This window comes from Giraffa tippelskirchi, chromosome 12 (assembly GCF_054371585.1).
Source record: "Giraffa tippelskirchi isolate mGirTip1 chromosome 12, T2T-mGirTip1v1.2.pri, whole genome shotgun sequence".
Lineage (NCBI taxonomy): Eukaryota > Metazoa > Chordata > Mammalia > Artiodactyla > Giraffidae > Giraffa > Giraffa tippelskirchi.
In genome coordinates this window covers 72,230,624-72,257,103 of record NC_137286.1, presented here as the reverse complement: position 1 = coordinate 72,257,103, position 26,480 = coordinate 72,230,624, and the positions used below count along the sequence as shown (strand labels likewise).

The 26,480-nt window shown below is 55.5% G+C and overlaps 4 protein-coding genes and 1 long non-coding RNA gene across 5 annotated transcripts in view; 4 read left to right on the top strand and 1 right to left on the bottom strand.

Annotated features, from left to right (window-relative positions):
* LOC145529708 (uncharacterized) overlaps positions 1-26,480 on the bottom strand; it is a 221,810-nt gene that overhangs the window by 177,853 nt on the left and 17,477 nt on the right. The window contains exons 4-6 of the long non-coding RNA XR_014071297.1: positions 20,864-20,975; positions 13,222-13,333; positions 5,577-5,688 (exon numbers count right to left, since the gene is read on the bottom strand). This is a non-coding gene — a long non-coding RNA (uncharacterized LOC145529708). The remainder of the gene's footprint in view (positions 1-5,576; positions 5,689-13,221; positions 13,334-20,863; positions 20,976-26,480) is intronic.
* On the top strand, positions 1,722-3,536 carry LOC145529624 (uncharacterized). Its single transcript, XM_081550218.1, has 3 exons — positions 1,722-1,921; positions 2,321-2,633; positions 2,884-3,536. Exons 1-3 carry the CDS (start codon positions 1,787-1,789, stop codon positions 3,510-3,512), a joined length of 1,077 nt encoding a protein of 358 aa, XP_081406344.1. The 5' UTR covers positions 1,722-1,786; the 3' UTR covers positions 3,513-3,536.
* Positions 9,376-11,181, top strand: LOC145529603 (uncharacterized). Its single transcript, XM_081550192.1, has 3 exons — positions 9,376-9,566; positions 9,966-10,278; positions 10,529-11,181. The coding sequence occupies exons 1-3, from the start codon at positions 9,432-9,434 to the stop codon at positions 11,155-11,157; spliced, it is 1,077 nt and encodes a 358-aa protein (XP_081406318.1). The 5' UTR covers positions 9,376-9,431; the 3' UTR covers positions 11,158-11,181.
* LOC145529511 (uncharacterized) lies at positions 13,761-18,823 on the top strand. Its single transcript, XM_081550086.1, has 3 exons — positions 13,761-17,208; positions 17,608-17,920; positions 18,171-18,823. Exons 1-3 carry the CDS (start codon positions 16,972-16,974, stop codon positions 18,797-18,799), a joined length of 1,179 nt encoding a protein of 392 aa, XP_081406212.1. The 5' UTR covers positions 13,761-16,971; the 3' UTR covers positions 18,800-18,823.
* Positions 23,450-26,466, top strand: LOC145529537 (uncharacterized). Its single transcript, XM_081550116.1, has 3 exons — positions 23,450-24,851; positions 25,251-25,563; positions 25,814-26,466. The coding sequence occupies exons 1-3, from the start codon at positions 24,615-24,617 to the stop codon at positions 26,440-26,442; spliced, it is 1,179 nt and encodes a 392-aa protein (XP_081406242.1). The 5' UTR covers positions 23,450-24,614; the 3' UTR covers positions 26,443-26,466.

Sequence of the window (26,480 nt, the reverse complement as noted above, 5' to 3'; positions counted from 1 at the left end):
AGGATCCTCAGGAGCGTATCGGAGAAGGCGATGGCGACCCACGCCAGTACTCTTGCCTGGAAAATGCCCTGGACGGAGGAGCCTGGTAGGCTGCAGGCCATGGGGTCGCGCAGAGTCAGACACGACTGAAGTGACTTAGCCGCAGCGGCAGCAGCAGGACAGTATGCTATTGGGAATACAACAACACACACAGATCCAGATCGATGGAATAAAGTTGAGGGTCCAGAAACAAACCCCGGCATCCATGGTCAACTCATCTCTGACACAGAAGGGGAGAATATCCAAATGGGAACAAGAAAGCCTCTTCAATAAATGGCCATGGGAAAACCAGACAGCTACATCTGAAGAACGCTATTGGTTTTGATCTCACACCACCTCAATATCGGGGAAAAACCTCACCCTAAAGACTGATGTCATGAGATAGCTAGAAAGAAGCGTAGGTCAAAGGCTCCTTAACATCAGAGTCTCCTTGCCATTTGCTGGGCGGAGGTAGAAATGCGTCTCTTCAAGTAAGGGAAAGAGGGAAATGAAGTACACCAATGGGTTTCCATCCAATGGAACCTCTTCACAACAGAGAAGCTAAGCATTCACAGATGCAAAAGATAGGAAACGGAACATGAGAGACTCCTTGCAAGTGGTGTATCTGAGAAGGGGTTCATATGGAAAGAGACGAAGAATGCACAGCACTCAGATTCCAAGAAACACCACCACCACCCTTGACCCTTCCCCCATGACCAACTCCGACCTAAAGCCTTTCTCTCCCTCTAACCCATCCCTAAAACATAACCCTCATCTAATCATATACATGTGCATTCCTAGCATCCATCCATCCACACACGAGAGAGAAAGAGGAAGACACAGACTGAATCGAGAAAGGAAAAGAGAGGGACACAGCCAGAGAGAGACACGGAACCAAAGAGAGGAAAGGAGTCGATGGTCCAGACTTTTCATCAATCTGTCTCGAAGGTAGAAGCAATGACACCGCCCATCCACCCCAGAAGGGGGAAAAGGACGGAAGGTTTGGAGAGGAAAAGACAAGAACGCAGGGAGCCATTAGAAGCTCAGCCACCCGCAGAAGCCGAGCTGGGACACTTGAACAGAATCTCAATGGAAACAGAGGACCAGAAAGTTGGCTACTCTTTTCTATAAGAGAGGGAGACCTTCGAGTCTTCCTTTCGGGCCTCCAACTTGGATGTGGGGTCTCAAAACAGTCAGGAGGGGCAGTGCCTTTTCCTGGGTACCACGGCGCATCCAGGCCTCGTTCTGCCCCATTCTGTGCTGTGTCAGCCCTGGATGGAGTCTTTCTTTCTGAAGTCTCAGCGCACAAGCTCCACGTGATATCGGCCCCAGGTGGAGAGGCATGGAGCTGCTCGTAGGCCGACAGACCTAGGAAACAGATGGGAGAATGACCCCCACTCTGCAGATGGAGAGACTGGGGAAACCCTGAGGGGCATATGCTTGTCCAGGGCCACACCACTTATGAGAAGAAGGAGCCTGGTCTGAGAGCAGCGGGGTCCTCGGAGCTCAGGCCCTGGCTGCACCCAGGCCTCCCCAGGGCTGTGGGCTGGGCTGTGTGGCTGTCAATGTGCCTGCACATGGCCTAAGGGGGGTGGTCGAGCAGTCAGAAACCCAGAGATTCCCTTGGGAAGTTTTGGGGAAGGGACCTCAGCACGAACCCCAGGAAATGATGTCACCTGCCGGCAACAGAACCCAACAGAACCCGCAACCCGGGTATCCAGGCCTCCAGAGCGGAGAGGAGCCCCCAGCCAGATCTCTTGCTGCCAGGATGTTCTGCTGTTTGCCCCTGCCCAGAGGCCGGGGCCTCAGGAGAGCTCACAGGCAGTGTGCGTGGGCACCCTGTCGACGTTGGCTCAGGGCACCCCCGAGAGGCCTCTGGCCCTCTGCCCGGAGAAACAGAAAGGTAACACGGGGAGCCCCAGGCCGGGCCAGGCCACCTCTCCCATGCCACCCGGAAACACCGGGTCCTTTGCCTGTGTGTGTGGATGCGGGTTTCTCGGGGTGTGTCTCCCTCAAGGAAGCCCAGGCGGATGTGGGGTCAGAAGCCTGCGGACAAGTTGTGTCCACACCCCAGGGGAGATCAGGCTGGCTGGGATGGGAACAGTGCGGGCAGGGCCGGCCGCCCAGGCTGACCTCACACCCTCAGGTGGGTCTCTTTCCTCCCGGGTGGGGATCTGAGCAGACACACGTCTCTGACCCTTCTGGGAAGAGAAGTTCGAGCAGGCAGAAGCAGCGGCTCCACTGGCCAGGCCCAGCTCGGAAAACTCCCAGCACGGCTGGCTGACGGTCACTGTCGTTGCAGAGCTTCCCACGTGATGAGGCCGAGGACGGGGACACCCCGTCCACCTCCCGGAGGGAGGGGTCGGAGCACCAACCCCCCGCCCGTGAGGCCCAGTGCAGGCTCCAGGTGAGCGTGCCCACGGAGGCATCAGCCCCACCGGGGGCGAAGCGGAGGCGGGGAAGGCCTGCTGCCGAGACACCGCCCAGGATACACCCGGCGGCCCAGTCTGAGGCTGCCACGGAGCTCAGCACACCCGGCTCCGACCCAGAGTCCCGAGAACCCCGGCCTCTGAGGCAGCAGGAGGACCTGGAGCCCAGCACGCCAGAGCACAGAGGTAAGGACGCTGGGGCTGGTGCACGGGAGTGTGTGGGGAGGGGGTGCTGAGCTACACAGGGACGAGTCCCCGAAAGATGCTGCTGGGCCTGCAGCAAGCGCTGGCCTCACACCCCCACCCCCATCTTGCACACTTCAGTCCCAAAAGACATCCAACCCTGGGTATTCTTTCGGAATCTCTTGGAAGCTTTCTGTCCCGGGATACGCACATGCCAAGGCTGGTCTGTGGGCAAACTTTGCTTCTCCCCCAGCTCTAGCACTGGCCTCCAACTGGAACCAGGCTCCACTTCCCAGACCTGTGCCTACAGAGGTGGTGGCTCCAGGTGCAGGACCCAGGGATCCACCGAGGGCAGATGGAGAACCGAGCCTTGCCCTCGCAGAGACACCAGGCCAGCTGGGTACTGGCCAGCACACCGGGCAGATCGGATTTCCGTGCCTGCAGGACCCCCAGCCCCAGGCACTGATGTCCCACCCCCTCAGCCAGAACCTCCACCTCCACGTGCACCTGTACCTGCTCGGGCTTTGGCAGGAGAACCCGAGGCAGAGGAGGAGTCACCGCCTCGGCAGGGAGAGCCTGCCCTGGCTCCCGCGCAACACCCAGACGCCGACGATGACTCACCCGCCCCTGCAGGAAGAACGAGCCCCCGCTCTGGACAGAGACCCAGAGCCCTTGCCGGAAACACCATGTCCAGGGGAGCGGTCGGCTCTGCAGCCTCCATCCCTGTCTGCTCACCGTGGACGCCGGCAACTCGGTCTGCCCCCAGGGGACATGGAGTTCCTTTCCCCTGAGCTGCTTTGCATTTGGTTTGTTTCCACCTTTCTGGTGATGTTTTACTTTTTGTATGGTTTCGTCTATTTTTGTTGGTTAAGTTGGGATTAGTAAACTTTTTCATCATTGTTGCAATTTGGGACACTGTTGTGTAACTCTGGTGATACGGTGTTACCATCACCACTCTGTAGTTTCAGACCCGTTCGATCTTTATGCCCCACCCGCCAACAAAGCCTGGGTTCAAGGCAAGCAGGCCCTGTTCATCCCTCCCCCCGATCCTGACCACAATTTCATCTTTTCTTTCTGCATTCCTTCCTATATTCTTGGTGTCCCCAATCAATGACTCTCAGTGAGATGACTGAAGGAGTTTTTTTCGGACTCTCCACCTACTGTAAGACTCCATTGGAGAGTTCTCATTTTTATGTCATTTGAACTAGCCTTTGATAGCTGAAAGGACGGTGTACGTCCTTTCAAGATATCATGTGCCAAACGAAGCCCTTTTGGCAAATGCCATCATTATCTCCAGGCAGGCATTGCTGTTTGAAGGGTGACATCTCAGCCAGAAGGCAGAGGCTGAGCTCCTCTTGTTGCACCAGCTCCCAAAAGAAGCCAAGAAAGGGAGCTGGAACAACAAACCACCCCAACGCCCAGGAAAGCGTTCTTCACGACAGAAGGCTAGCAAATGACCCAACAACCTTGTGGCCCAGAACCCCTCTAGAAAAATCACTGTTCCATACAAAAGAGAAACACATGGGAAGTTCCAAGGAGAGGCAATGCCCATGGCCAGTGTACTTTAGAGACGGCCTGACCGCTCCGGGGAAGACACGCACCGACGGAACCCCTTGGGAAACAGCAGTGAGAGTCCTCACCGTCGTAAGGGTTTCCTCTGGGGACAACCTGCCCTGGGCACCACATGAGGGAGCAGACCGGCTTCTCTTCCTCTGCCCCCACACCACTCACTCATGAAGGCAGCTCAGGTGTTCTCATGCCCTGCCTGCCTGCCTGCCTGCCTGGCTCATCCGTGAGCTGTGACCACCTCCAGGGCAGGACTCCACCTTCTCCTCTCTGTGTACCGTGAATCTGCACACAGTGGGCTTTCAGAACCTTAGGAGACTTGAGCCATTCCCACTCGAGCCAGAACCCTCCCCAGGAAGGAAAACAGCTGTGGAGTCATTTTGGCCCCAGCACTGGTTCCCAAACCCTGGCGGCTCCTACAGCCTCTACGGTGTGAAGAGGGAGGTCCCTTTTGACAGAGCTTTCCGGCTGTCAGATCGAAGCTGTTGTTTCACTGTCAGCTGTGTCTCTGCCGTTGCAGCCAGGTGGGCCACGCTGCTCCAAAGGAGCTCACAAGCTGAGTTGCAAGGGAGGTATTGAGAGGACAGGGATGGCTACAACGTGCTGCAAACTGAGTGAGGGTCCCCACAATCCTCAGCAAAGGTCTGTGGTGTGCAAGTGGGGAGTAGAGGGCCCCCAAGTTCCAAAGGAAGGGAGGTACTCGGGAGATAAAGCCCTTGGCTGCTGTGGTAGCAGCTGCAGATGGCAGCTCGTCCACAGTGCACTTCGAATGAGGTCATATGAGCGGGACTCTGGAAATGGTTCCGAAATCCAGAGAAAGGGGTCAGGGTATGTGGGAATCCGGCGGGGGTGGGGGGTGGATGAAGGAAGGTGTCCTTCCTCTCTCCAGTGCAATTTGGTTTGGTGAGTCTCAAAGCTACCAGATGGCACTTCCCAAGTCAGGCCCCCGCAGGAATCAGGGTGGGCTGCGTGCCTCGGCCCCTGCCACAGGGACAAGCCACACCAGTGGCCTCCCTGAGCTCAAATGGCCGGATCTGGGGGTTCCGTCTGGGTGCACACCTCCTTGCTGTGGCCAAGTTCCCCCCTTCTCTGAGCACCAGCTTCATCATCCTCTCGAATGAGGACATCGATTGCTACCTTGGCACGTTACTCTCTTCATCCTGTGAAGACTCATTAGGCTTATCCTACAATTACTAGCTGGCCCGAAGAGATATCTCCTGAATCCAGATTAAGCTGGAGTCTCCCAGGCTCATCTGGCATGTCTTCCCTGAAGTCTGCCAAAACCCACACCCTTGCATTTCCAGGGACTCCCCTTAGCCGGCTGGGCAGAAAACCCAGCATGGTTCAAACAAGCTGACAGACAAGCGGGAGAGGACTCACGGGCAGACGGCCTCCGTCAGGTCTCGGGTGGAGCTCTGGGACCACAGCAGCAACGGGCCATCCCAGCCCCTGGGCTCAGCAGCGCCCTCATTCTCAGGCCGGCGGCTCTGCCCTGAGGGGAGCAGGAAGGTCACCAACTGCCGCAGGCGGACCTCAAGCCCCTCCCACTGCTGGAGCCTGACCTCCCCCGGCCCCACCCCTTCCCCTACCCCAGCAGGACGAGAGCTCGTCTTCCCCTGGCTTCCAACGTGAGGCCCGGCCCTGGGCCCCGATTGGGCACTGCCCCAGTCCGGAGCCAATCACAGTGGCCAGGGAGGTGGAACGCACCGATTGGCCAGGGCCAGGTCATGTGACCATGCTCCCCAGGAAACTCAAATATTACCAAGATTCCCTAACAAACCAATGAACAAAATTATCCAGTAAAGGCAAACCGTACTTTTTAATGAGGCCGATGTCACAGAAAAAAAAAAAAAAAGCTTCACAATGAACTGCTCAAGGAAGCTACTAAATAAACTTTCAGAAAAGTTAAGTAGTTTTTTTTTTTTTTTTTTAATAGGGTGACGGAGAGCTATACCTTTCCCATCTATGTGAATTTAGGTTTAAACTAGATTTCCCTTGGCTATTATATACCACAAAAAAACCCCACATCACCCCCTTTCACTCCCCCCACCCCCCAAAAGTGTTTTAGTCTATTGAGTTTTTGTGTCCTCAGTTGTGTCTGATTCACGGCAACTCACGAACTCTACACAGCCAGGCTCTTCCGTCCATGGAATTCAGGGCAATTTTTTTCTGTCACAGTAAATGCCCACCCTGGGTGATCCAAAGGCAAGGGCTCAGAGGCTCCTGAGAGTCTAACTCCTTTCAGCCGAGCACAGAGCTGGCTCCTCACTGGGATGCCTGTGGCCTGGGGCTCCCAGAGGGGAGAGCAGCACTCGCCCCACCGTGTGGTCACTGCTGGAAGTGCAGGCTGCTCCTCACTCCCCCTTGACAGTGTCCCTGAGGGCAGAACAGTGGGAATCTACTCAAGGTGGAAATGCAAACTCCCATGCAACCAAACTTCCCACAAGGTCTCCAAAACCACTCAGGAACAGGGAATTGGAAACTGCAGGGCATGACATGAATGGAGATGGAGACTTGACACCTTACACCGAGTTCACTTCCAGTTATCCCTAGACAAAGTTTCCATGAAAACTTGTCACAAATCTAGAAGAACAATGAGCAGAAACCGGACACGTGCTTTGAGTCTTCACACACAAAACTAAAAGGCAGTCCACAAAACAACCCAGAGAATACAGTGGACTTTGCAAAATCAAAGATATCTACTGTGGGAAAGACCTCATTACAAAAGCAAAAGACAGGTCATACATCGCGAGACGAATGAGTGGAAACACAAAGCTTCTCAAGGATGTGTCTCCAAACAGACAAAGAACACCAACACAACAAGCCTGTGAAAACTAGGGAAAGGTCTGAAGGGACACCAGACTGAGGAAGACACACACAGAGTATCCCGGATGATGTCCAGCACGGAGGGCCTGAAGAAACAACAGTCTAGTTGCACTCCCTCAGGCCTGTGTGACCCTGGATGAGGCCTCTGTTTCCCGGTGGCTCTGAGAGATGGACAGGGAGGAAGGGGAAGAGAAATCACTTGCATTTCTAATACTCACAGCAAAGTCTTCCAATGAGAAGGGAATTATCACCCCCACTGACAATGCCATTCACTGAAGTGATACCCACGAGTCCATCTAACCCAGAAGGGAAGGAAGGACCTGTTCTCACAAAACGGCGAGAGATGGAAGAAGGAAGATCAAGCCCACACCAATCACTGGAAAGAGAAGCTGTGCTCAGGGCTTGAAAGAATTCCTATTGGGAAAATGATGTCACAGCCCCACAAGGCAATCCACAGCTTGGATGCTATTCCTCCCAAAATGCCAATGCATTGTCGCACCGAACAAAGAATTGCAAAAGGGGTTACGGAAACAGAAAAGAGCCTAAATTGTCAATACAATCCGACGAAAAAGCCCCGATACGGACATCCAAGGTTGTGTGAAAGGAAATTAGACGACCAAACTAGGATCCTCAGGAGCGTATCGGAGAAGGCGATGGCGACCCACGCCAGTACTCTTGCCTGGAAAATGCCCTGGACGGAGGAGCCTGGTAGGCTGCAGGCCATGGGGTCGCGCAGAGTCAGACACGACTGAAGTGACTTAGCCGCAGCGGCAGCAGCAGGACAGTATGCTATTGGGAATACAACAACACACACAGATCCAGATCGATGGAATAAAGTTGAGGGTCCAGAAACAAACCCCGGCATCCATGGTCAACTCATCTCTGACACAGAAGGGGAGAATATCCAAATGGGAACAAGAAAGCCTCTTCAATAAATGGCCATGGGAAAACCAGACAGCTACATCTGAAGAACGCTATTGGTTTTGATCTCACACCACCTCAATATCGGGGAAAAACCTCACCCTAAAGACTGATGTCATGAGATAGCTAGAAAGAAGCGTAGGTCAAAGGCTCCTTAACATCAGAGTCTCCTTGCCATTTGCTGGGCGGAGGTAGAAATGCGTCTCTTCAAGTAAGGGAAAGAGGGAAACGAAGTACACCAATGGGTTTCCATCCAATGGAACCTCTTCACAACAGAGAAGCTAAGCATTCACAGATGCAAAAGATAGGAAACGGAACATGAGAGACTCCTTGCAAGTGGTGTATCTGAGAAGGGGTTCATATGGAAAGAGACGAAGAATGCACAGCACTCAGATTCCAAGAAACACCACCACCACCCTTGACCCTTCCCCCATGACCAACTCCGACCTAAAGCCTTTCTCTCCCTCTAACCCGTCCCTAAAACATAACCCTCATCTAATCATATACATGTGCATTCCTAGCATCCATCCATCCACACACGAGAGAGAAAGAGGAAGACACAGACTGAATCGAGAAAGGAAAAGAGAGGGACACAGCCAGAGAGAGACACGGAACCAAAGAGAGGAAAGGAGTCGATGGTCCAGACTTTTCATCAATCTGTCTCGAAGGTAGAAGCAATGACAGCGCCCATCCACCCCAGAAGGGGGAAAAGGACGGAAGGTTTGGAGAGGAAAAGACAAGAACGCAGGGAGCCATTAGAAGCTCAGCCACCCGCAGAAGCCGAGCTGGGACACTTGAACAGAATCTCAATGGAAACAGAGGACCAGAAAGTTGGCTACTCTTTTCTATAAGAGAGGGAGACCTTCGAGTCTTCCTTTCGGGCCTCCAACTTGGATGTGGGGTCTCAAAACAGTCAGGAGGGGCAGTGCCTTTTCCTGGGTACCACGGCGCATCCAGGCCTCGTTCTGCCCCATTCTGTGCTGTGTCAGCCCTGGATGGAGTCTTTCTTTCTGAAGTCTCAGCGCACAAGCTCCACGTGATATCGGCCCCAGGTGGAGAGGCATGGAGCTGCTCGTAGGCCGACAGACCTAGGAAACAGATGGGAGAATGACCCCCACTCTGCAGATGGAGAGACTGGGGAAACCCTGAGGGGCATATGCTTGTCCAGGGCCACACCACTTATGAGAAGAAGGAGCCTGGTCTGAGAGCAGCGGGGTCCTCGGAGCTCAGGCCCTGGCTGCACCCAGGCCTCCCCAGGGCTGTGGGCTGGGCTGTGTGGCTGTCAATGTGCCTGCACATGGCCTAAGGGGGGTGGTCGAGCAGTCAGAAACCCAGAGATTCCCTTGGGAAGTTTTGGGGAAGGGACCTCAGCACGAACCCCAGGAAATGATGTCACCTGCCGGCAACAGAACCCAACAGAACCCGCAACCCGGGTATCCAGGCCTCCAGAGCGGAGAGGAGCCCCCAGCCAGATCTCTTGCTGCCAGGATGTTCTGCTGTTTGCCCCTGCCCAGAGGCCGGGGCCTCAGGAGAGCTCACAGGCAGTGTGCGTGGGCACCCTGTCGACGTTGGCTCAGGGCACCCCCGAGAGGCCTCTGGCCCTCTGCCCGGAGAAACAGAAAGGTAACACGGGGAGCCCCAGGCCGGGCCAGGCCACCTCTCCCATGCCACCCGGAAACACCGGGTCCTTTGCCTGTGTGTGTGGATGCGGGTTTCTCGGGGTGTGTCTCCCTCAAGGAAGCCCAGGCGGATGTGGGGTCAGAAGCCTGCGGACAAGTTGTGTCCACACCCCAGGGGAGATCAGGCTGGCTGGGATGGGAACAGTGCGGGCAGGGCCGGCCGCCCAGGCTGACCTCACACCCTCAGGTGGGTCTCTTTCCTCCCGGGTGGGGATCTGAGCAGACACACGTCTCTGACCCTTCTGGGAAGAGAAGTTCGAGCAGGCAGAAGCAGCGGCTCCACTGGCCAGGCCCAGCTCGGAAAACTCCCAGCACGGCTGGCTGACGGTCACTGTCGTTGCAGAGCTTCCCACGTGATGAGGCCGAGGACGGGGACACCCCGTCCACCTCCCGGAGGGAGGGGTCGGAGCACCAACCCCCCGCCCGTGAGGCCCAGTGCAGGCTCCAGGTGAGCGTGCCCACGGAGGCATCAGCCCCACCGGGGGCGAAGCGGAGGCGGGGAAGGCCTGCTGCCGAGACACCGCCCAGGATACACCCGGCGGCCCAGTCTGAGGCTGCCACGGAGCTCAGCACACCCGGCTCCGACCCAGAGTCCCGAGAACCCCGGCCTCTGAGGCAGCAGGAGGACCTGGAGCCCAGCACGCCAGAGCACAGAGGTAAGGACGCTGGGGCTGGTGCACGGGAGTGTGTGGGGAGGGGGTGCTGAGCTACACAGGGACGAGTCCCCGAAAGATGCTGCTGGGCCTGCAGCAAGCGCTGGCCTCACACCCCCACCCCCATCTTGCACACTTCAGTCCCAAAAGACATCCAACCCTGGGTATTCTTTCGGAATCTCTTGGAAGCTTTCTGTCCCGGGATACGCACATGCCAAGGCTGGTCTGTGGGCAAACTTTGCTTCTCCCCCAGCTCTAGCACTGGCCTCCAACTGGAAACAGGCTCCACTTCCCAGACCTGTGCCTACAGAGGTGGTGGCTCCAGGTGCAGGACCCAGGGATCCACCGAGGGCAGATGGAGAACCGAGCCTTGCCCTCGCAGAGACACCAGGCCAGCTGGGTACTGGCCAGCACACCGGGCAGATCGGATTTCCGTGCCTGCAGGACCCCCAGCCCCAGGCACTGATGTCCCACCCCCTCAGCCAGAACCTCCACCTCCACGTGCACCTGTACCTGCTCGGGCTTTGGCAGGAGAACCCGAGGCAGAGGAGGAGTCACCGCCTCGGCAGGGAGAGCCTGCCCTGGCTCCCGCGCAACACCCAGACGCCGACGATGACTCACCCGCCCCTGCAGGAAGAACGAGCCCCCGCTCTGGACAGAGACCCAGAGCCCTTGCCGGAAACACCATGTCCAGGGGAGCGGTCGGCTCTGCAGCCTCCATCCCTGTCTGCTCACCGTGGACGCCGGCAACTCGGTCTGCCCCCAGGGGACATGGAGTTCCTTTCCCCTGAGCTGCTTTGCATTTGGTTTGTTTCCACCTTTCTGGTGATGTTTTACTTTTTGTATGGTTTCGTCTATTTTTGTTGGTTAAGTTGGGATTAGTAAACTTTTTCATCATTGTTGCAATTTGGGACACTGTTGTGTAACTCTGGTGATACGGTGTTACCATCACCACTCTGTAGTTTCAGACCCGTTCGATCTTTATGCCCCACCCGCCAACAAAGCCTGGGTTCAAGGCAAGCAGGCCCTGTTCATCCCTCCCCCCGATCCTGACCACAATTTCATCTTTTCTTTCTGCATTCCTTCCTATATTCTTGGTGTCCCCAATCAATGACTCTCAGTGAGATGACTGAAGGAGTTTTTTTCGGACTCTCCACCTACTGTAAGACTCCATTGGAGAGTTCTCATTTTTATGTCATTTGAACTAGCCTTTGATAGCTGAAAGGACGGTGTACGTCCTTTCAAGATATCATGTGCCAAACGAAGCCCTTTTGGCAAATGCCATCATTATCTCCAGGCAGGCATTGCTGTTTGAAGGGTGACATCTCAGCCAGAAGGCAGAGGCTGAGCTCCTCTTGTTGCACCAGCTCCCAAAAGAAGCCAAGAAAGGGAGCTGGAACAACAAACCACCCCAACGCCCAGGAAAGCGTTCTTCACGACAGAAGGCTAGCAAATGACCCAACAACCTTGTGGCCCAGAACCCCTCTAGAAAAATCACTGTTCCATACAAAAGAGAAACACATGGGAAGTTCCAAGGAGAGGCAATGCCCATGGCCAGTGTACTTTAGAGACGGCCTGACCGCTCCGGGGAAGACACGCACCGACGGAACCCCTTGGGAAACAGCAGTGAGAGTCCTCACCGTCGTAAGGGTTTCCTCTGGGGACAACCTGCCCTGGGCACCACATGAGGGAGCAGACCGGCTTCTCTTCCTCTGCCCCCACACCACTCACTCATGAAGGCAGCTCAGGTGTTCTCATGCCCTGCCTGCCTGCCTGCCTGCCTGGCTCATCCGTGAGCTGTGACCACCTCCAGGGCAGGACTCCACCTTCTCCTCTCTGTGTACCGTGAATCTGCACACAGTGGGCTTTCAGAACCTTAGGAGACTTGAGCCATTCCCACTCGAGCCAGAACCCTCCCCAGGAAGGAAAACAGCTGTGGAGTCATTTTGGCCCCAGCACTGGTTCCCAAACCCTGGCGGCTCCTACAGCCTCTACGGTGTGAAGAGGGAGGTCCCTTTTGACAGAGCTTTCCGGCTGTCAGATCGAAGCTGTTGTTTCACTGTCAGCTGTGTCTCTGCCGTTGCAGCCAGGTGGGCCACGCTGCTCCAAAGGAGCTCACAAGCTGAGTTGCAAGGGAGGTATTGAGAGGACAGGGATGGCTACAACGTGCTGCAAACTGAGTGAGGGTCCCCACAATCCTCAGCAAAGGTCTGTGGTGTGCAAGTGGGGAGTAGAGGGCCCCCAAGTTCCAAAGGAAGGGAGGTACTCGGGAGATAAAGCCCTTGGCTGCTGTGGTAGCAGCTGCAGATGGCAGCTCGTCCACAGTGCACTTCGAATGAGGTCATATGAGCGGGACTCTGGAAATGGCTCCGAAATCCAGAGAAAGGGGTCAGGGTATGTGGGAATCCGGCGGGGGTGGGGGGTGGATGAAGGAAGGTGTCCTTCCTCTCTCCAGTGCAATTTGGTTTGGTGAGTCTCAAAGCTACCAGATGGCACTTCCCAAGTCAGGCCCCCGCAGGAATCAGGGTGGGCTGCGTGCCTCGGCCCCTGCCACAGGGACAAGCCACACCAGTGGCCTCCCTGAGCTCAAATGGCCGGATCTGGGGGTTCCGTCTGGGTGCACACCTCCTTGCTGTGGCCAAGTTCCCCCCTTCTCTGAGCACCAGCTTCATCATCCTCTCGAATGAGGACATCGATTGCTACCTTGGCACGTTACTCTCTTCATCCTGTGAAGACTCATTAGGCTTATCCTACAATTACTAGCTGGCCCGAAGAGATATCTCCTGAATCCAGATTAAGCTGGAGTCTCCCAGGCTCATCTGGCATGTCTTCCCTGAAGTCTGCCAAAACCCACACCCTTGCATTTCCAGGGACTCCCCTTAGCCGGCTGGGCAGAAAACCCAGCATGGTTCAAACAAGCTGACAGACAAGCGGGAGAGGACTCACGGGCAGACGGCCTCCGTCAGGTCTCGGGTGGAGCTCTGGGACCACAGCAGCAACGGGCCATCCCAGCCCCTGGGCTCAGCAGCGCCCTCATTCTCAGGCCGGCGGCTCTGCCCTGAGGGGAGCAGGAAGGTCACCAACTGCCGCAGGCGGACCTCAAGCCCCTCCCACTGCTGGAGCCTGACCTCCCCCGGCCCCACCCCTTCCCCTACCCCAGCAGGACGAGAGCTCGTCTTCCCCTGGCTTCCAACGTGAGGCCCGGCCCTGGGCCCCGATTGGGCACTGCCCCAGTCCGGAGCCAATCACAGTGGCCAGGGAGGTGGAACGCACCGATTGGCCAGGGCCAGGTCATGTGACCATGCTCCCCAGGAAACTCAAATATTACCAAGATTCCCTAACAAACCAATGAACAAAATTATCCAGTAAAGGCAAACCGTACTTTTTAATGAGGCCGATGTCACAGAAAAAAAAAAAAAATGCTTCACAATGAACTGCTCAAGGAAGCTACTAAATAAACTTTCAGAAAAGTTAAGTAGTTTTTTTTTTTTTTAAATAGGGTGACGGAGAGCTATACCTTTCCCATCTATGTGAATTTAGGTTTAAACTAGATTTCCCTTGGCTATTATATACGACAAAAAAACCCCACATCACCCCCTTTCACTCCCCCCACCCCCCAAAAGTGTTTTAGTCTATTGAGTTTTTGTGTCCTCAGTTGTGTCTGATTCACGGCAACTCACGAACTCTACACAGCCAGGCTCTTCCGTCCATGGAATTCAGGGCAATTTTTTTCTGTCACAGTAAATGCCCACCCTGGGTGATCCAAAGGCAAGGGCTCAGAGGCTCCTGAGAGTCTAACTCCTTTCAGCCGAGCACAGAGCTGGCTCCTCACTGGGATGCCTGTGGCCTGGGGCTCCCAGAGGGGAGAGCAGCACTCGCCCCACCGTGTGGTCACTGCTGGAAGTGCAGGCTGCTCCTCACTCCCCCTTGACAGTGTCCCTGAGGGCAGAACAGTGGGAATCTACTCAAGGTGGAAATGCAAACTCCCATGCAACCAAACTTCCCACAAGGTCTCCAAAACCACTCAGGAACAGGGAATTGGAAACTGCAGGGCATGACATGAATGGAGATGGAGACTTGACACCTTACACCGAGTTCACTTCCAGTTATCCCTAGACAAAGTTTCCATGAAAACTTGTCACAAATCTAGAAGAACAATGAGCAGAAACCGGACACGTGCTTTGAGTCTTCACACACAAAACTAAAAGGCAGTCCACAAAACAACCCAGAGAATACAGTGGACTTTGCAAAATCAAAGATATCTACTGTGGGAAAGACCTCATTACAAAAGCAAAAGACAGGTCATACATCGCGAGACGAATGAGTGGAAACACAAAGCTTCTCAAGGATGTGTCTCCAAACAGACAAAGAACACCAACACAACAAGCCTGTGAAAACTAGGGAAAGGTCTGAAGGGACACCAGACTGAGGAAGACACACACAGAGTATCCCGGATGATGTCCAGCACGGAGGGCCTGAAGAAACAACAGTCTAGTTGCACTCCCTCAGGCCTGTGTGACCCTGGATGAGGCCTCTGTTTCCCGGTGGCTCTGAGAGATGGACAGGGAGGAAGGGGAAGAGAAATCACTTGCATTTCTAATACTCACAGCAAAGTCTTCCAATGAGAAGGGAATTATCACCCCCACTGACAATGCCATTCACTGAAGTGATACCCACGAGTCCATCTAACCCAGAAGGGAAGGAAGGACCTGTTCTCACAAAACGGCGAGAGATGGAAGAAGGAAGATCAAGCCCACACCAATCACTGGAAAGAGAAGCTGTGCTCAGGGCTTGAAAGAATTCCTATTGGGAAAATGATGTCACAGCCCCACAAGGCAATCCACAGCTTGGATGCTATTCCTCCCAAAATGCCAATGCATTGTCGCACCGAACAAAGAATTGCAAAAGGGGTTACGGAAACAGAAAAGAGCCTAAATTGTCAATACAATCCGACGAAAAAGCCCCGATACGGACATCCAAGGTTGTGTGAAAGGAAATTAGACGACCAAACTAGGATCCTCAGGAGCGTATCGGAGAAGGCGATGGCGACCCACGCCAGTACTCTTGCCTGGAAAATGCCCTGGACGGAGGAGCCTGGTAGGCTGCAGGCCATGGGGTCGCGCAGAGTCAGACACGACTGAAGTGACTTAGCCGCAGCGGCAGCAGCAGGACAGTATGCTATTGGGAATACAACAACACACACAGATCCAGATCGATGGAATAAAGTTGAGGGTCCAGAAACAAACCCCGGCATCCATGGTCAACTCATCTCTGACACAGAAGGGGAGAATATCCAAATGGGAACAAGAAAGCCTCTTCAATAAATGGCCATGGGAAAACCAGACAGCTACATCTGAAGAACGCTATTGGTTTTGATCTCACACCACCTCAATATCGGGGAAAAACCTCACCCTAAAGACTGATGTCATGAGATAGCTAGAAAGAAGCGTAGGTCAAAGGCTCCTTAACATCAGAGTCTCCTTGCCATTTGCTGGGCGGAGGTAGAAATGCGTCTCTTCAAGTAAGGGAAAGAGGGAAACGAAGTACACCAATGGGTTTCCATCCAATGGAACCTCTTCACAACAGAGAAGCTAAGCATTCACAGATGCAAAAGATAGGAAACGGAACATGAGAGACTCCTTGCAAGTGGTGTATCTGAGAAGGGGTTCATATGGAAAGAGACGAAGAATGCACAGCACTCAGATTCCAAGAAACACCACCACCACCCTTGACCCTTCCCCCATGACCAACTCCGACCTAAAGCCTTTCTCTCCCTCTAACCCATCCCTAAAACATAACCCTCATCTAATCATATACATGTGCATTCCTAGCATCCATCCATCCACACACGAGAGAGAAAGAGGAAGACACAGACTGAATCGAGAAAGGAAAAGAGAGGGACACAGCCAGAGAGAGACACGGAACCAAAGAGAGGAAAGGAGTCGATGGTCCAGACTTTTCATCAATCTGTCTCGAAGGTAGAAGCAATGACAGCGCCCATCCACCCCAGAAGGGGGAAAAGGACGGAAGGTTTGGAGAGGAAAAGACAAGAACGCAGGGAGCCATTAGAAGCTCAGCCACCCGCAGAAGCCGAGCTGGGACACTTGAACAGAATCTCAATGGAAACAGAGGACCAGAAAGTTGGCTACTCTTTTCTATAAGAGAGGGAGACCTTCGAGTCTTCCTTTCGGGCCTCCAACTTGGATGTGGGGTCTCAAAACAGTCAGGAGGGGCAGTGCCTTTTCCTGGGTACCACGGCGCATCCAGGCCTCGTTCTGCCCCATTCTGTGCTGTGTCAGCCCTGGATGGAGTCTTTCTTTCTGAAGTCTCAGCGCACAAGCTCCACGTGATATCGGCCCCAGGTGGAGAGGCATGGAGCTGCTCGTAGGCCGACAGACCTAGGAAACAGATGGGAGAATGACCCCCACTCTGCAGATGGAGAGACTGGGGAAACCCTGAGGGGCATATGCTTGTCCAGGGCCACACCACTTATGAGAAGAAGGAGCCTGGTCTGAGAGCAGCGGGGTCCTCGGAGCTCAGGCCCTGGCTGCACCCAGGCCTCCCCAGGGCTGTGGGCTGGGCTGTGTGGCTGTCAATGTGCCTGCACATGGCCTAAGGGGGGTGGTCGAGCAGTCAGAAACCCAGAGATTCCCTTGGGAAGTTTTGGGGAAGGGACCTCAGCACGAACCCCAGGAAATGATGTCACCTGCCGGCAACAGAACCCAACAGAACCCGCAACCCGGGTATCCAGGCCTCCAGAGCGGAGAGGAGCCCCCAGCCAGATCTCTTGCTGCCAGGATGTTCTGCTGTTTGCCCCTGCCCAGAGGCCGGGGCCTCAGGAGAGCTCACAGGCAGTGTGCGTGGGCACCCTGTCGACGTTGGCTCAGGGCACCCCCGAGAGGCCTCTGGCCCTCTGCCCGGAGAAACAGAAAGGTAACACGGGGAGCCCCAGGCCGGGCCAGGCCACCTCTCCCATGCCACCCGGAAACACCGGGTCCTTTGCCTGTGTGTGTGGATGCGGGTTTCTCGGGGTGTGTCTCCCTCAAGGAAGCCCAGGCGGATGTGGGGTCAGAAGCCTGCGGACAAGTTGTGTCCACACCCCAGGGGAGATCAGGCTGGCTGGGATGGGAACAGTGCGGGCAGGGCCGGCCGCCCAGGCTGACCTCACACCCTCAGGTGGGTCTCTTTCCTCCCGGGTGGGGATCTGAGCAGACACACGTCTCTGACCCTTCTGGGAAGAGAAGTTCGAGCAGGCAGAAGCAGCGGCTCCACTGGCCAGGCCCAGCTCGGAAAACTCCCAGCACGGCTGGCTGACGGTCACTGTCGTTGCAGAGCTTCCCACGTGATGAGGCCGAGGACGGGGACACCCCGTCCACCTCCCGGAGGGAGGGGTCGGAGCACCAACCCCCCGCCCGTGAGGCCCAGTGCAGGCTCCAGGTGAGCGTGCCCACGGAGGCATCAGCCCCACCGGGGGCGAAGCGGAGGCGGGGAAGGCCTGCTGCCGAGACACCGCCCAGGATACACCCGGCGGCCCAGTCTGAGGCTGCCACGGAGCTCAGCACACCCGGCTCCGACCCAGAGTCCCGAGAACCCCGGCCTCTGAGGCAGCAGGAGGACCTGGAGCCCAGCACGCCAGAGCACAGAGGTAAGGACGCTGGGGCTGGTGCACGGGAGTGTGTGGGGAGGGGGTGCTGAGCTACACAGGGACGAGTCCCCGAAAGATGCTGCTGGGCCTGCAGCAAGCGCTGGCCTCACACCCCCACCCCCATCTTGCACACTTCAGTCCCAAAAGACATCCAACCCTGGGTATTCTTTCGGAATCTCTTGGAAGCTTTCTGTCCCGGGATACGCACATGCCAAGGCTGGTCTGTGGGCAAACTTTGCTTCTCCCCCAGCTCTAGCACTGGCCTCCAACTGGAACCAGGCTCCACTTCCCAGACCTGTGCCTACAGAGGTGGTGGCTCCAGGTGCAGGACCCAGGGATCCACCGAGGGCAGATGGAGAACCGAGCCTTGCCCTCGCAGAGACACCAGGCCAGCTGGGTACTGGCCAGCACACCGGGCAGATCGGATTTCCGTGCCTGCAGGACCCCCAGCCCCAGGCACTGATGTCCCACCCCCTCAGCCAGAACCTCCACCTCCACGTGCACCTGTACCTGCTCGGGCTTTGGCAGGAGAACCCGAGGCAGAGGAGGAGTCACCGCCTCGGCAGGGAGAGCCTGCCCTGGCTCCCGCGCAACACCCAGACGCCGACGATGACTCACCCGCCCCTGCAGGAAGAACGAGCCCCCGCTCTGGACAGAGACCCAGAGCCCTTGCCGGAAACACCATGTCCAGGGGAGCGGTCGGCTCTGCAGCCTCCATCCCTGTCTGCTCACCGTGGACGCCGGCAACTCGGTCTGCCCCCAGGGGACATGGAGTTCCTTTCCCCTGAGCTGCTTTGCATTTGGTTTGTTTCCACCTTTCTGGTGATGTTTTACTTTTTGTATGGTTTCGTCTATTTTTGTTGGTTAAGTTGGGATTAGTAAACTTTTTCATCATTGTTGCAATTTGGGACACTGTTGTGTAACTCTGGTGATACGGTGTTACCATCACCACTCTGTAGTTTCAGACCCGTTCGATCTTTATGCCCCACCCGCCAACAAAGCCTGGGTTCAAGGCAAGCAGGCCCTGTTCATCCCTCCCCCCGATCCTGACCACAATTTCATCTTTTCTTTCTGCATTCCTTCCTATATTCTTGGTGTCCCCAATCAATGACTCTCAGTGAGATGACTGAAGGAGTTTTTTTCGGACTCTCCACCTACTGTAAGACTCCATTGGAGAGTTCTCATTTTTATGTCATTTGAACTAGCCTTTGATAGCTGAAAGGACGGTGTACGTCCTTTCAAGATATCATGTGCCAAACGAAGCCCTTTTGGCAAATGCCATCATTATCTCCAGGCAGGCATTGCTGTTTGAAGGGTGACATCTCAGCCAGAAGGCAGAGGCTGAGCTCCTCTTGTTGCACCAGCTCCCAAAAGAAGCCAAGAAAGGGAGCTGGAACAACAAACCACCCCAACGCCCAGGAAAGCGTTCTTCACGACAGAAGGCTAGCAAATGACCCAACAACCTTGTGGCCCAGAACCCCTCTAGAAAAATCACTGTTCCATACAAAAGAGAAACACATGGGAAGTTCCAAGGAGAGGCAATGCCCATGGCCAGTGTACTTTAGAGACGGCCTGACCGCTCCGGGGAAGACACGCACCGACGGAACCCCTTGGGAAACAGCAGTGAGAGTCCTCACCGTCGTAAGGGTTTCCTCTGGGGACAACCTGCCCTGGGCACCACATGAGGGAGCAGACCGGCTTCTCTTCCTCTGCCCCCACACCACTCACTCATGAAGGCAGCTCAGGTGTTCTCATGCCCTGCCTGCCTGCCTGCCTGCCTGGCTCATCCGTGAGCTGTGACCACCTCCAGGGCAGGACTCCACCTTCTCCTCTCTGTGTACCGTGAATCTGCACACAGTGGGCTTTCAGAACCTTAGGAGACTTGAGCCATTCCCACTCGAGCCAGAACCCTCCCCAGGAAGGAAAACAGCTGTGGAGTCATTTTGGCCCCAGCACTGGTTCCCAAACCCTGGCGGCTCCTACAGCCTCTACGGTGTGAAGAGGGAGGTCCCTTTTGACAGAGCTTTCCGGCTGTCAGATCGAAGCTGTTGTTTCACTGTCAGCTGTGTCTCTGCCGTTGCAGCCAGGTGGGCCACGCTGCTCCAAAGGAGCTCACAAGCTGAGTTGCAAGGGAGGTATTGAGAGGACAGGGATGGCTACAACGTGCTGCAAACTGAGTGAGGGTCCCCACAATCCTCAGCAAAGGTCTGTGGTGTGCAAGTGGGGAGTAGAGGGCCCCCAAGTTCCAAAGGAAGGGAGGTACTCGGGAGATAAAGCCCTTGGCTGCTGTGGTAGCAGCTGCAGATGGCAGCTCGTCCACAGTGCACTTCGAATGAGGTCATATGAGCGGGACTCTGGAAATGGTTCCGAAATCCAGAGAAAGGGGTCAGGGTATGTGGGAATCCGGCGGGGGTGGGGGGTGGATGAAGGAAGGTGTCCTTCCTCTCTCCAGTGCAATTTGGTTTGGTGAGTCTCAAAGCTACCAGATGGCACTTCCCAAGTCAGGCCCCCGCAGGAATCAGGGTGGGCTGCGTGCCTCGGCCCCTGCCACAGGGACAAGCCACACCAGTGGCCTCCCTGAGCTCAAATGGCCGGATCTGGGGGTTCCGTCTGGGTGCACACCTCCTTGCTGTGGCCAAGTTCCCCCCTTCTCTGAGCACCAGCTTCATCATCCTCTCGAATGAGGACATCGATTGCTACCTTGGCACGTTACTCTCTTCATCCTGTGAAGACTCATTAGGCTTATCCTACAATTACTAGCTGGCCCGAAGAGATATCTCCTGAATCCAGATTAAGCTGGAGTCTCCCAGGCTCATCTGGCATGTCTTCCCTGAAGTCTGCCAAAACCCACACCCTTGCATTTCCAGGGACTCCCCTTAGCCGGCTGGGCAGAAAACCCAGCATGGTTCAAACAAGCTGACAGACAAGCGGGAGAGGACTCACGGGCAGACGGCCTCCGTCAGGTCTCGGGTGGAGCTCTGGGACCACAGCAGCAACGGGCCATCCCAGCCCCTGGGCTCAGCAGCGCCCTCATTCTCAGGCCGGCGGCTCTGCCCTGAGGGGAGCAGGAAGGTCACCAACTGCCGCAGGCGGACCTCAAGCCCCTCCCACTGCTGGAGCCTGACCTCCCCCGGCCCCACCCCTTCCCCTACCCCAGCAGGACGAGAGCTCGTCTTCCCCTGGCTTCCAACGTGAGGCCCGGCCCTGGGCCCCGATTGGGCACTGCCCCAGTCCGGAGCCAATCACAGTGGCCAGGGAGGTGGAACGCACCGATTGGCCAGGGCCAGGTCATGTGACCATGCTCCCCAGGAAACTCAAATATTACCAAGATTCCCTAACAAACCAATGAACAAAATTATCCAGTAAAGGCAAACCGTACTTTTTAATGAGGCCGATGTCACAGAAAAAAAAAAAAAAATGCTTCACAATGAACTGCTCAAGGAAGCTACTAAATAAACTTTCAGAAAAGTTAAGTAGTTTTTTTTTTTTTTAAATAGGGTGACGGAGAGCTATACCTTTCCCATCTATGTGAATTTAGGTTTAAACTAGATTTCCCTTGGCTATTATATACGACAAAAAAACCCCACATCACCCCCTTTCACTCCCCCCACCCCCCAAAAGTGTTTTAGTCTATTGAGTTTTTGTGTCCTCAGTTGTGTCTGATTCACGGCAACTCACGAACTCTACACAGCCAGGCTCTTCCGTCCATGGAATTCAGGGCAATTTTTTTCTGTCACAGTAAATGCCCACCCTGGGTGATCCAAAGGCAAGGGCTCAGAGGCTCCTGAGAGTCTAACTCCTTTCAGCCGAGCACAGAGCTGGCTCCTCACTGGGATGCCTGTGGCCTGGGGCTCCCAGAGGGGAGAGCAGCACTCGCCCCACCGTGTGGTCACTGCTGGAAGTGCAGGCTGCTCCTCACTCCCCCTTGACAGTGTCCCTGAGGGCAGAACAGTGGGAATCTACTCAAGGTGGAAATGCAAACTCCCATGCAACCAAACTTCCCACAAGGTCTCCAAAACCACTCAGGAACAGGGAATTGGAAACTGCAGGGCATGACATGAATGGAGATGGAGACTTGACACCTTACACCGAGTTCACTTCCAGTTATCCCTAGACAAAGTTTCCATGAAAACTTGTCACAAATCTAGAAGAACAATGAGCAGAAACCGGACACGTGCTTTGAGTCTTCACACACAAAACTAAAAGGCAGTCCACAAAACAACCCAGAGAATACAGTGGACTTTGCAAAATCAAAGATATCTACTGTGGGAAAGACCTCATTACAAAAGCAAAAGACAGGTCATACATCGCGAGACGAATGAGTGGAAACACAAAGCTTCTCAAGGATGTGTCTCCAAACAGACAAAGAACACCAACACAACAAGCCTGTGAAAACTAGGGAAAGGTCTGAAGGGACACCAGACTGAGGAAGACACACACAGAGTATCCCGGATGATGTCCAGCACGGAGGGCCTGAAGAAACAACAGTCTAGTTGCACTCCCTCAGGCCTGTGTGACCCTGGATGAGGCCTCTGTTTCCCGGTGGCTCTGAGAGATGGACAGGGAGGAAGGGGAAGAGAAATCACTTGCATTTCTAATACTCACAGCAAAGTCTTCCAATGAGAAGGGAATTATCACCCCCACTGACAATGCCATTCACTGAAGTGATACCCACGAGTCCATCTAACCCAGAAGGGAAGGAAGGACCTGTTCTCACAAAACGGCGAGAGATGGAAGAAGGAAGATCAAGCCCACACCAATCACTGGAAAGAGAAGCTGTGCTCAGGGCTTGAAAGAATTCCTATTGGGAAAATGATGTCACAGCCCCACAAGGCAATCCACAGCTTGGATGCTATTCCTCCCAAAATGCCAATGCATTGTCGCACCGAACAAAGAATTGCAAAAGGGGTTACGGAAACAGAAAAGAGCCTAAATTGTCAATACAATCCGACGAAAAAGCCCCGATACGGACATCCAAGGTTGTGTGAAAGGAAATTAGACGACCAAACTAGGATCCTCAGGAGCGTATCGGAGAAGGCGATGGCGACCCACGCCAGTACTCTTGCCTGGAAAATGCCCTGGACGGAGGAGCCTGGTAGGCTGCAGGCCATGGGGTCGCGCAGAGTCAGACACGACTGAAGTGACTTAGCCGCAGCGGCAGCAGCAGGACAGTATGCTATTGGGAATACAACAACACACACAGATCCAGATCGATGGAATAAAGTTGAGGGTCCAGAAACAAACCCCGGCATCCATGGTCAACTCATCTCTGACACAGAAGGGGAGAATATCCAAATGGGAACAAGAAAGCCTCTTCAATAAATGGCCATGGGAAAACCAGACAGCTACATCTGAAGAACGCTATTGGTTTTGATCTCACACCACCTCAATATCGGGGAAAAACCTCACCCTAAAGACTGATGTCATGAGATAGCTAGAAAGAAGCGTAGGTCAAAGGCTCCTTAACATCAGAGTCTCCTTGCCATTTGCTGGGCGGAGGTAGAAATGCGTCTCTTCAAGTAAGGGAAAGAGGGAAACGAAGTACACCAATGGGTTTCCATCCAATGGAACCTCTTCACAACAGAGAAGCTAAGCATTCACAGATGCAAAAGATAGGAAACGGAACATGAGAGACTCCTTGCAAGTGGTGTATCTGAGAAGGGGTTCATATGGAAAGAGACGAAGAATGCACAGCACTCAGATTCCAAGAAACACCACCACCACCCTTGACCCTTCCCCCATGACCAACTCCGACCTAAAGCCTTTCTCTCCCTCTAACCCATCCCTAAAACATAACCCTCATCTAATCATATACATGTGCATTCCTAGCATCCATCCATCCACACACGAGAGAGAAAGAGGAAGACACAGACTGAATCGAGAAAGGAAAAGAGAGGGACACAGCCAGAGAGAGACACGGAACCAAAGAGAGGAAAGGAGTCGATGGTCCAGACTTTTCATCAATCTGTCTCGAAGGTAGAAGCAATGACAGCGCCCATCCACCCCAGAAGGGGGAAAAGGACGGAAGGTTTGGAGAGGAAAAGACAAGAACGCAGGGAGCCATTAGAAGCTCAGCCACCCGCAGAAGCCGAGCTGGGACACTTGAACAGAATCTCAATGGAAACAGAGGACCAGAAAGTTGGCTACTCTTTTCTATAAGAGAGGGAGACCTTCGAGTCTTCCTTTCGGGCCTCCAACTTGGATGTGGGGTCTCAAAACAGTCAGGAGGGGCAGTGCCTTTTCCTGGGTACCACGGCGCATCCAGGCCTCGTTCTGCCCCATTCTGTGCTGTGTCAGCCCTGGATGGAGTCTTTCTTTCTGAAGTCTCAGCGCACAAGCTCCACGTGATATCGGCCCCAGGTGGAGAGGCATGGAGCTGCTCGTAGGCCGACAGACCTAGGAAACAGATGGGAGAATGACCCCCACTCTGCAGATGGAGAGACTGGGGAAACCCTGAGGGGCATATGCTTGTCCAGGGCCACACCACTTATGAGAAGAAGGAGCCTGGTCTGAGAGCAGCGGGGTCCTCGGAGCTCAGGCCCTGGCTGCACCCAGGCCTCCCCAGGGCTGTGGGCTGGGCTGTGTGGCTGTCAATGTGCCTGCACATGGCCTAAGGGGGGTGGTCGAGCAGTCAGAAACCCAGAGATTCCCTTGGGAAGTTTTGGGGAAGGGACCTCAGCACGAACCCCAGGAAATGATGTCACCTGCCGGCAACAGAACCCAACAGAACCCGCAACCCGGGTATCCAGGCCTCCAGAGCGGAGAGGAGCCCCCAGCCAGATCTCTTGCTGCCAGGATGTTCTGCTGTTTGCCCCTGCCCAGAGGCCGGGGCCTCAGGAGAGCTCACAGGCAGTGTGCGTGGGCACCCTGTCGACGTTGGCTCAGGGCACCCCCGAGAGGCCTCTGGCCCTCTGCCCGGAGAAACAGAAAGGTAACACGGGGAGCCCCAGGCCGGGCCAGGCCACCTCTCCCATGCCACCCGGAAACACCGGGTCCTTTGCCTGTGTGTGTGGATGCGGGTTTCTCGGGGTGTGTCTCCCTCAAGGAAGCCCAGGCGGATGTGGGGTCAGAAGCCTGCGGACAAGTTGTGTCCACACCCCAGGGGAGATCAGGCTGGCTGGGATGGGAACAGTGCGGGCAGGGCCGGCCGCCCAGGCTGACCTCACACCCTCAGGTGGGTCTCTTTCCTCCCGGGTGGGGATCTGAGCAGACACACGTCTCTGACCCTTCTGGGAAGAGAAGTTCGAGCAGGCAGAAGCAGCGGCTCCACTGGCCAGGCCCAGCTCGGAAAACTCCCAGCACGGCTGGCTGACGGTCACTGTCGTTGCAGAGCTTCCCACGTGATGAGGCCGAGGACGGGGACACCCCGTCCACCTCCCGGAGGGAGGGGTCGGAGCACCAACCCCCCGCCCGTGAGGCCCAGTGCAGGCTCCAGGTGAGCGTGCCCACGGAGGCATCAGCCCCACCGGGGGCGAAGCGGAGGCGGGGAAGGCCTGCTGCCGAGACACCGCCCAGGATACACCCGGCGGCCCAGTCTGAGGCTGCCACGGAGCTCAGCACACCCGGCTCCGACCCAGAGTCCCGAGAACCCCGGCCTCTGAGGCAGCAGGAGGACCTGGAGCCCAGCACGCCAGAGCACAGAGGTAAGGACGCTGGGGCTGGTGCACGGGAGTGTGTGGGGAGGGGGTGCTGAGCTACACAGGGACGAGTCCCCGAAAGATGCTGCTGGGCCTGCAGCAAGCGCTGGCCTCACACCCCCACCCCCATCTTGCACACTTCAGTCCCAAAAGACATCCAACCCTGGGTATTCTTTCGGAATCTCTTGGAAGCTTTCTGTCCCGGGATACGCACATGCCAAGGCTGGTCTGTGGGCAAACTTTGCTTCTCCCCCAGCTCTAGCACTGGCCTCCAACTGGAACCAGGCTCCACTTCCCAGACCTGTGCCTACAGAGGTGGTGGCTCCAGGTGCAGGACCCAGGGATCCACCGAGGGCAGATGGAGAACCGAGCCTTGCCCTCGCAGAGACACCAGGCCAGCTGGGTACTGGCCAGCACACCGGGCAGATCGGATTTCCGTGCCTGCAGGACCCCCAGCCCCAGGCACTGATGTCCCACCCCCTCAGCCAGAACCTCCACCTCCACGTGCACCTGTACCTGCTCGGGCTTTGGCAGGAGAACCCGAGGCAGAGGAGGAGTCACCGCCTCGGCAGGGAGAGCCTGCCCTGGCTCCCGCGCAACACCCAGACGCCGACGATGACTCACCCGCCCCTGCAGGAAGAACGAGCCCCCGCTCTGGACAGAGACCCAGAGCCCTTGCCGGAAACACCATGTCCAGGGGAGCGGTCGGCTCTGCAGCCTCCATCCCTGTCTGCTCACCGTGGACGCCGGCAACTCGGTCTGCCCCCAGGGGACATGGAGTTCCTTTCCCCTGAGCTGCTTTGCATTTGGTTTGTTTCCACCTTTCTGGTGATGTTTTACTTTTTGTATGGTTTCGTCTATTTTTGTTGGTTAAGTTGGGATTAGTAAACTTTTTCATCATTGTTGCAATTTGGGACACTGTT

Coding starts and splice junctions, on each gene's coding strand:
- LOC145529511 (XM_081550086.1), top strand. CDS start 16,972: ATGATGTCACCTGCCGGCAACAGAACCCAACAGAACCCGCAACCCGGG. Junction 17,209..17,607: donor CTGCCCGGAGAAACAGAAAG/GTAACACGGGGA, acceptor CTGTCGTTGCAG/AGCTTCCCACGTGATGAGGC. Junction 17,921..18,170: donor CAGCACGCCAGAGCACAGAG/GTAAGGACGCTG, acceptor CTTCTCCCCCAG/CTCTAGCACTGGCCTCCAAC.
- LOC145529537 (XM_081550116.1), top strand. CDS start 24,615: ATGATGTCACCTGCCGGCAACAGAACCCAACAGAACCCGCAACCCGGG. Junction 24,852..25,250: donor CTGCCCGGAGAAACAGAAAG/GTAACACGGGGA, acceptor CTGTCGTTGCAG/AGCTTCCCACGTGATGAGGC. Junction 25,564..25,813: donor CAGCACGCCAGAGCACAGAG/GTAAGGACGCTG, acceptor CTTCTCCCCCAG/CTCTAGCACTGGCCTCCAAC.
- LOC145529603 (XM_081550192.1), top strand. CDS start 9,432: ATGTTCTGCTGTTTGCCCCTGCCCAGAGGCCGGGGCCTCAGGAGAGCT. Junction 9,567..9,965: donor CTGCCCGGAGAAACAGAAAG/GTAACACGGGGA, acceptor CTGTCGTTGCAG/AGCTTCCCACGTGATGAGGC. Junction 10,279..10,528: donor CAGCACGCCAGAGCACAGAG/GTAAGGACGCTG, acceptor CTTCTCCCCCAG/CTCTAGCACTGGCCTCCAAC.
- LOC145529624 (XM_081550218.1), top strand. CDS start 1,787: ATGTTCTGCTGTTTGCCCCTGCCCAGAGGCCGGGGCCTCAGGAGAGCT. Junction 1,922..2,320: donor CTGCCCGGAGAAACAGAAAG/GTAACACGGGGA, acceptor CTGTCGTTGCAG/AGCTTCCCACGTGATGAGGC. Junction 2,634..2,883: donor CAGCACGCCAGAGCACAGAG/GTAAGGACGCTG, acceptor CTTCTCCCCCAG/CTCTAGCACTGGCCTCCAAC.